At 39.9% G+C, this 9,613-nt stretch overlaps 1 protein-coding gene across 1 annotated transcript in view; it reads left to right on the top strand.

The window, feature by feature from the left end:
- Cfap70 (cilia and flagella associated protein 70) overlaps positions 1–9,613 on the top strand; it is a 75,892-nt gene that overhangs the window by 25,071 nt on the left and 41,208 nt on the right. Inside the window, exons 9-10 of the mRNA XM_023718445.1 lie at positions 1,797–1,866; positions 2,257–2,391. Coding sequence (XP_023574213.1) covers positions 1,797–1,866; positions 2,257–2,391 — 205 coding nt within the window. The remainder of the gene's footprint in view (positions 1–1,796; positions 1,867–2,256; positions 2,392–9,613) is intronic.

Genomic DNA, 9,613 nt, shown 5'->3' with positions numbered 1-9,613 from the left:
TTATAAAGCCAGGTGTGTGAGTACATGGCTGTAAATCCCAGCACTCAGGATGGGGAACGACAAGCTGGGTGAGACCAGCTCAGGCAACCAGAAAGGCCTTGTCTAGAAAGACAGATAGACAGAGAGAAAGATGAGAGAAGAAAAGAAAGAAAAACATAATTATATTAAATATATGTATTGAAACGCTGGATCAGACCAACTGTTCCTGTGCCTCTAATTCTGCTACCAAAGGAACATGCAACCTAATGCTGCTCTTCTCTCTGTAGCGACCAACGCATGCAGATTTGCCCTGTGGTTTTAGTGCTGAAGGTCCCATGTCCCAGGAAAACCCTCTGTTCCTAAGGAAACCAGGACTGTTGCCCCCATAATTCCCCTCTGCTCACAGCTAACTGCTCAGGTTTCTGTTCCAGGTATCATATTTCCACTTAGCTCCTCATTATATTTTTACTGTTGTCAGCTATGAAAGAGACATTTTTTTCTAAGGTTAAAATTGGCAGTGTGGTTTGACTTAGCCCATTTTTCCAGGTTTCTTTTTAAAACCACGGACCAAATGTTATATGCGGCTAATGAAGGTGGTGGAGTTCACAGGTGTACTACTATTCTGAAAGGAGAGGACAAGCCTAGAGCGTGCTCTCTGTCCTTCTTTCTTTGCATGGCCTGTCCTTCCCTTGCTCCTGAACTCCCTTAGGCTAGCTGCGCTTCGTGGTGCATGCCTGTAATCCCAGCACTCAGGAGGCTGAGGCAGGAGGACCACTGTGAGTTTGAGACCAGCCTCCTGGGCTACAAAGTGAACTCAAGGTCAGCCTGAACTGCATAGGGGGATTCTCTCTCAAAAAGATAAAAGAAAAACTAAATTAAAATAACTTCTTGAGGCTGGGGTCTGTCCTCCCAGTACCATCATGCTGTGTGACACCCAGTCAGTAGTTGACAAGGATCTGAATTATTTGATTGACTGTTTATTTTAGAGACAGGATCTTGCTATGCGGCTTAGGCTGGCCTTGAGCTCACTTTGTAGCTCAGGGTGTTCTCAAACTCAAAAGATCCTCACTTCAGCCTCCTGAGTGCTGGGATTACAGGCTTTTCACCACCATTCCCCAGCCTTGATTGACTTTTTTTTTCAGTACAGGGATTGAACTCAGGACCTTACACTTGCCAGGCAGGCGCTTATACCACTGAGCTATCTGGCATAGTAAAAATGCCACCAATGAAAACATTTTCCCTTCTTATTATATAATACACGTAGGCTACCTTTCTTTAAATTTCTTAAGCATATGATATTATCACATGAACATAGGACTTTTAACTCTAGTTTCTAATTATTATAGTAAGCTAAGTCACAATTACTTTTAAGCTTGTAATTAAATGTATTTTTTTTCAAAAATTTTTTTTCTTACAAAAAAATTCTGTGGCAGATCATAAGCCATTGTAAATGATCTAAAGACACTTTTTTGATAAGTTCTTCCCCTTTGCAATGAGCTTAGATGAGGTCAGGTATTGCAAACACCTCATATCTCATAGCCTAGGATGGCTGCTAGGGTTCCAGACCACCCGGACATACGGGACATTCATGCCCCTGCATCTGTGGCAGTTACTGCGAATCAGTTAGGCTCTTTTCTTTCTGAACTCAGGTAAATACACAGAATTGTTCTCAACCAAGTGGGCTAAATACCTTCACCCATGAGTGATGCGTGTTGGCCGTGCCTGGTCCGGGTGGCTTGTGAGTCCATGAACTAAAACTAAGAAGCAGAGCTCCTAACTTCTTTTAAACTTTTTGTTCTTGTTAATATTTTAAAAAGTAAAGCTTCATTTTCTCCTAAGAAGCAATATGATGAAATTGATTTTTTGGCTGAATATATGTATTGTCAGGTAATTTAAGTACATATTGATCAAACTACTGCTTTATTGTTTATTAACAATTCATGTAGATTATCTCTGTGATAATGTTATTTTAAACCCATTTTGAAGATAAAGAAACTGAGGCCTAAATGTCTATGCAAGGCTGGGAATATAGCTCAGTGGCGCAAGCGCCTGCTTGGCAACCACAAAGTCCTGAGTTCAATTTCTGGTACCCCCCACCTCCAAAAAAAAAAAAAAAAAAAAAAACCCCAGAAAAAAAAAGTCTGGTGCAAAGACACAGAATTAGCAAAGCAGCAGAGTTGGTTTCTAAAACTGAGCCTCTGCACTGCAGAGTCAGAGCTCCGAGCCTTCTGCTTCTCACACTGTAGCATCAAAACCTCTCTGATTCGATCCCTGTAGAATGAAGATGAGAGCCAGCTGTCCTTTCACGGGGTAGCTTATGTGAACATGGTCCCACTGCTGTACCCAGGAGTGAGGAGGATTCGGGGAGCCTTTCACGTCCACCCTTACCTAGACACTACAGTCTATGAAAAGGTAGGAAACATTGCAAAACAGCGATCATCTTCCTGCACGCCTTCTCAGGGTCTTTTCTCTTATCTTTAGTCACATCTTTGCAGATGATTTTTAGACTGCTTGGTATAGTAGGATGGTGGATTCTTGGAGTCATTCCCCTTCAGATCTTACAAACCTGGAAAAACTACAGAGCCCAAAGTTGGAAGTAGCTCAGATCTCCAGCAACATGCGAAAGGAAAAACCAGCTGGGTGGTACCGTCTCCCGGTGGAATGGTGTTTGACCGTAAAAAGGACTGAAATAAAGATATATACAACAGTGTGGATGAATCTCACTATGCTAAAGGAAAGAAATAGACAAAAGAGAGTGTATTCTATTATATGGTTCCATTTATATGTGATTTTAAGGAAGTAATTTAAATTGATAAAAAGCACATTAAGAGTTGCTGGGCATGGTGATGCACCCCTGTAATCCCAGCACTAGGGAGGCTGAAGCAGGAGGATTGCTGCGAATTTATTTTTATTTTTTATATTTTTAGCAAAGGGTCTACAGGGTGTTCAGGGTCTCACTACTAGATCAGACTCCAGTGATCCTCCTGTTTACAGCCTCCCAAGAGCTGGGATTACAGGCACACCACCATGCCCAGACTTAATTGCTGTTTTAGCATGTCCTGGGGGCAGGGCCGGCAGACAGGCAGGCCAGGGGATCAAAGCTGGGCCCTGTGCCTGCTTGAAGGCTTTTTAATCCGCTGAGCTATTTGGCTGGCCCTGCTTGAGTTTAAGACACTGTCTCACACAAAAAGTAGTTGCTTGGAGTCAGGGATACTGGGAGGGGAAGATTACATTAAATGAGAGGAAAATATTAAGGATGATGGGAAAGTTGGTCATTTGATTATGGAATGATTTCGTAATCATTTTAGAGTGCAGTTTATAACAATTTACACTTTGCTAGCCATGAATAAAAGTTGTTTTACCACATCTTTGCCATAATGGACCATATCACACTTTAAGACTTGCCTAGCTGTTCTCTCTGTTTTGTGTCTAGATATCTAGAGATCCCCTGAAAGCCTCATGTGTCAGGTGGGGCTTTTTCAGAGGTGATGGAATATAGAGTGTGTGATGCTGAGATTGGTTCATGGTGCGGTGCCAGGCTCAAAGGCTCAACGGTTCATGGTGCGGTGCCAGGCTCAAAGGCTACCTGCCCTGCATAGCCTGGATAAATTATTATTATTTTTAAATTTGAATTTATTTTATTTGTATTTATTTATTTTTATTTTTTGTATTATAAGGAAAGGCCTACAGGGTGTTCAGGGTCTCACTACTAGGTTGGACTCATAGTGATCCACCTTTTTACAGCCTCCTAAGAGCTGGGATTATAGGCGTGCACCACCTCAATTGCCATCTCAGCATGCCCCGGGGGTAGGGCCAGCAGGGCAGGCCCAGGGATCGAACCCTCAGTCACTGTGCCTGCTTGCAGGTGCTTTAATCCGCTGAGCTATTTGGCCAGCCCTAAACTGGATAAATTGTAAGGGATAGGGAGAGCTGTGGTTGGGCGGGGGAGATAGAAGTATAAGTGCCCGCCTGGCAAGTGCAAGGTCCTGAGTTCAATCCTTGGTACACGCCCCCAAAAAAGAAAAAGACAAAAAAAAAAAAAAAAAGAAAGAACTGTGGTCGTCCTTGTTGCTTTATGACTTTCTGCCTGGCATGAATGGTTCTCCTCTGTGAAGCTACCCTGCCCTGGAGCCAGCCAGGTGTGGACTGAAATCTCTATAAAGTACAAGTTTACTAAACTTTTTCCCCTTTAACTTTGGGTGCAAGGTATTTTGTCTCGGCAACAAGAAAAGTAGCTTTACAAATACAATAAGTTGTTGTTACTTAATAATTTATTGTTAATATTTTTAAACTATTATTTATTTATTTTATTTTTTATTTGTGTGGGGGGAGGCCAGCTCAGCCCAGCAGGGGGCGGGGCTGGCTGGCATGTGGTGCTGGGGGATTGAACCGCGGTCCCTGTGCTTTGCTAAGCTTGCTCCAAGTAGGTGCTCTAGACCACTGAGCCATCTCACCAGCCCCAGAGGCCAAATGTCTTGCTCTCTCTTTTGTTTTATTTTTGACTGTGTGATCTTGGTATGTAGTTCAGGCTGGCCTTGAACTCATGGTGATCCTCCTGCCACAGCCTCCTAAGTGCTGGGATTTCAGGCATGTGCCACCATGCCTGGCTGTCTCTTTTTTCAATTTCTTGGCTATTTGGCACTTATTTTGTGAATTGCTGTAACTTGTACTTTGTCCATTAAAAGAAGTTGGTGTAGTTTCTTCTAGATTCCAAGAACTGCTTTACATTTTATGAATATTAGCTATCTTTTTCATATGTTTTAAAATATTTTCCCTAGTTCTCTAGTTATACTGTGATTTTGTGTATGATGGTTTCTTTTATTTTTTATTTTTTTCAAAGTTTTATTGATAAACATATAGCAATGAGACAGTTTCACATCAAATCGAGAGTACAGTTTCAACAAATAATACACTGCATATATTCTTCTTAGTGGTTAATTGCTGTACAAGATGCAGACTTGTGATCCTACTTACAAACACCATTAGAAAAAATCATTCTATTCATTAAGAGAATGCAACTTTATATCTATCCCAACCACTTTGAATACACAGATACAAAATGGACATTCATAGTTATATCCCATTTTTTTTAAGTTCCGTTATTGAATATTATAGGTGTGTAAACTCAGCAAAATATTCTAAAAGAGTCCAGTAGCCCATAATAGCAATGGGTCTTCTGTTTAACTGGCAATATCAGAAAGTATTGACCTGAGTCCCCCACAGCTCAACATAACAACATGGCTTTACTTCCTATATTTCGTCTTCATACTTTTCTACTGGATGGTTAAGACCAAGGTAAAGCAGGACCTGTGCAACAAGAGTTGTAGCTTTTTGGTCTGAGAAGGTCAGTGAAATGCCCTCAGGATTTATCCTGAGATCCTGTACCTCAGATATGGTTTCTTTTAAATATAGAACTTTTTTTTGGTATTTAGTACAGGGTCTCACTGTACTGATCAGACTAGTAACGATTGTCCTGTTTCCAGACTCCCAAGCACGGGGATTACAGGTGTGTGCCACCATGCCCAGTCTTAATTGCCATCTCCATGCACCCTGGGGGTGGGACCAGCTTGCCATGCTGGGGATCGACCCCCAGTCCCTGCATCTGCCTAAGCAGGTGCTTTAATCTGATAGCTTCATTTTTGGTAATCACAATCTTGTTTGATATGATTTGCTGCCTTTGAGACTATGAAGTCTTCTCTTAATTCATATCTGTAGTAACCAGTTATATTTTATACAGTAATATTTATTTTAATAAAGTCATTTAAAATTTATTTTGACTTACGCTATATTAACATTTTTATTTTATTTTAATTCTAATTATTATTATTATTATTATCGTAATTATTGTGGTACTGGGGCTGAACTCAGGACCTTTCACTTGCCAGGCAGGTGCTTATGCTACTGAGCTATCTCCCCGGCCCTATATTGACATTTTTAATATTCTACCATATATCTAGATGACTTTAACAATTATCTTTTTATTTACTTTCTATTTTTTCCCTTTTTATTAGCCCATGTTAGCAGTGCATACTGATCACATTCCCCACGTGAAGTTGGTACGTGGACACTGCACTTCTTCCTTCCTTGATTTGTTGGCTTGTGTGGAACATTTATATTTAACATAAATTTTCTCTCTTTTTATTTTTTTGAAACATGGTCTGGCTACGTAGTTTAGGCTAACCTGGACTCATCATGTAGCCCAGGCTGGCCTTTAACTCACATCCTCGGTCTCCTTCCAGTTTGTGAAGCATTTATTTCCCTATTTTCTATTGTCTATCTTTTATTTTACTCTTTATATTTCATGTTTCTTGCATAAGAGAAACCATGCATTATCTGAGCCCTATGTCTGACTTTTTTCATTTAACATTATGGTCTCAAGGTGCAGCTATTTTCCCACAGATGACCCAAGTTTATCCTTCTTTATAGAACCCCGTTGTGCACAAACACCATGCTACCACGATTTTTTTATCAGTTCATCTGTTGATGGACATCCAGGCTGCCTCCAAGGCTTAGCTGTCACCACTGTGGTGGTACAGTCGTGGCTATGCCTGGATCACTGTACTGTGATGTTTCTTACTTTTTAGGGAGCACCTAGGAGGGCAACAGCTGGTTAAGTGAATGTCTAGCGTTAGTTTTTGAGACACTTCCATAATGCTTGTGCTGGTTTACATTCCCACTGATAACGTAGAAGGGTTTCTTTTTCTCACACCACCTCGCCAGCATTTCTATTGGATTTTTTTTGGGGGGGTACTGGGGATTGAACTCAGAACCTTGTGCTTGCCAGACAAGCACTTATTGTACTGAACTATCTCCCTGGCCCTCTATTGGATTTTTTGATGATAGCCATTTTTTTTTCATGAAAGCTCAGTGTTGTTTTAATTTGGATTTCTTTAATCACCAGAGATGTTGCACATTTTCCATTTGTACTTCTAAGAAGCAGCTATTCATTTGACTTGGGCGTTTTATTTTGGAAAGCCTACTTTTTTAAGTTCTTTATTTGATCTAGCTATTAGTCCTCTGTCCAGTAATTAACCTTTCTTTCTTTTTTTGGTGGAACTGGGGATTGAACTCAGGCCCTTGCGCTTGCCAGGGAAGCACATATTCCACTGAGCCATCTCCCCGGCTCCTTATTTTTAGTTCTTGCTATTATAGTTCTCCCAAAAGTATTTATGAGTATAGACTTTTTTGGTCATATTAAATTATTTCCTAAGATAAATTCTTAATTGTAATTTCTGGTTCAAATATATTGCTTGGGGCCGGGGAGATAGCTCAGTAGCATAAGCACTTCCCTGGCAAGTGCAAGGGCCTGAGTTCAATCCCCGGTTCCGCCAAAAAACAAAACAAATATACTGCTCATCAAAGAGAAGAAAGGTTTGTACTAACATTGTTTATGCAAGATACCATGTCTACATCTTTTCCTCTGAATATCTACTATGAAGACAACAATATGCAATGTATTATTTATTGTAACTGTCATACTAACCTATTTTGAAACTCTTTCATTGCTATTTTATGTTTTTCCATTAAAATAAATAAAAGATTTAAAAAATTAAAAAAAACAAATATAATGCTCAGTTGGTATACAAATAGATAATGGGATTTTTATGACATTATCAAAAAACAACTGTTTACAATGATGAAATAATAAATATTTGTTTATTTTATGAAGAATTGCTTTCTCCTAGGAAACAATATGATAGAATTGATTTTTTCCCTGGGCACTTAGACAGTTATCACTAGGTGTCCATGGAAACTGGATCTGGGACCACCTGCATGTTCCCCAATCCATAGATGCTTAATTCCCTTACGCAAGATAGCATGGTATTTGCACAGAACCTACACATTCTCTGTATCCTTTAATTTTTCTCCAGGTTACTTATATTGCCAGTGCAGAGTAGGTGCTATGTAAATAATTGTTAAGACTGTTGTTCCAGCACTGATAACAAGGAAAAATAGATAACATGTTCAACACAGATAAAATATTTTCAAAATATTTCTGATCCGTGGTTGTTTGAATGCGTGGATGTGGAAGACGTGGAGCTGGAGAATCAACTGTGTACATGTGTATATGATCACGTATTTTTTGTAACAATTTTAGGGTTATTCATTCCTTTATTTATTTGGTGCAGGGTCTCACTATGCAGCTGAGACTTGTAGTGATCTTCCTGTCTCAGCCTCCCCAGCTCTGGGATTACAGGCGTGTGGCACCAGGGATTGAACCCAGATCCTTGTGGTTGCCAGGCAGGTGCTCAGACTTCTGAGCTATCTCCCTGTCTCTGTTTTTTTTTTTTTTTTTTTTTTTGACAGGGCCTCACTTGGGCTGACCTTGAACTCAGTCCTCCTTCCTGAAGTCCTCCCCTGGAGGGCTTTGGTCACAGGCATGTTGTGATTATTAAAAGTCAGAAGGGGCAACTATATATAACACTGTGATTCCCTCATGATATCTGAAGAAATAACTAATGGAATTGAAAACAAAAATGGACAACTGGACAGTAGCATTTAGAAATTTAAAAAGAAAAGCAAATTTCAATATTTTACTCTCAATACTTGATAAGACAACTGTATCAAAAATCTTCGTTGCTAGACGTGGTGGTACATGCCTGTAATCCCAGCACTTGGGAGGTCGAGGCAGGAGGATTGCTGTGAGTTAAAGGCCAGCCTGGACTACATGATGAGTCCAGGTTAGCCTAAACTACATAGCTAGACCTTGTTTCAAAAAATAATGTTGAGTATAAACGTTCCATACATTCCAACAAATCAGCCCTACGAACTACCCAGAGAAAATGAGAAGAACATTCACACAGACATGTATATAAGTTCACAACAATCCAAATTATTGCTGCTATTGAATGGGTAGGCGATATATATCTCTGTACAATAGAATACCATTTAATAATGAAAAATGAAATAATTACTAATAATATAATATCCTCAAATCACTTAGCATTTTGGATGAGTAAATTTCATGTAATGTAAAATATATCTGAACAATTCTGCTTTTGTAAAAAAAAAAAAATGGCATGAACCACTAATTCATGCTAAGACAGATGAAGCCCCAAAATCATGTTAAGTGAAAGACAACTTCCCTGGCAAGTGCAAGGGCCTGAGTTCAATCCCCGGTTCTGCCAAAAAAAAAAAAAAAAAAAAGATGGCAGCACATTGCAATTACCTTTGTTTTAGGTGCCAGGAATTGAACTCAGAACCTTGTGCTTGTCAAGCATGTGCTTCTGCTGATGAAGTATATCCCCGGCCTGTCCCACTGGCTTTTAATCATCATGGCATGGCTGTGACCGTATCACGTGGGAGGTGGAGGAAGGAGGGCTCAGTTCAAGGCCACCCTGGGTTAGACAGTGAGACCCTGTCTCAAAAAAAAAAAAAAGAAGTTACAAAATGGTCTCCCTATACAGCTTATTCTAGAGTTTAAATCTTTTAAAAAATGTTCATCTGTGAAATACAGTAATTATTATAGATGTGGTAAGATTGTAAGTGATATTTATTTATTTAATTATTTGGCCCCTCAGGATGCCTTCAGGGCAGGTCTGGTTTGGCTTAAGGATGAGGGGATCGAACCACAGCATCCTGAGCCTGACTGCTTTGTTTCAGCAGGCACTTAAACACCTGAGCTAATGGGCAG

The sequence above is a fragment of the Octodon degus genome, unplaced genomic scaffold, assembly GCF_000260255.1.
Source record: "Octodon degus isolate 3935 unplaced genomic scaffold, OctDeg1.0 scaffold00005, whole genome shotgun sequence".
NCBI lineage: Eukaryota > Metazoa > Chordata > Mammalia > Rodentia > Octodontidae > Octodon > Octodon degus.
Note: the sequence above shows the minus strand (reverse complement) of the source record. Positions and strands in the feature narration are given on the sequence as shown.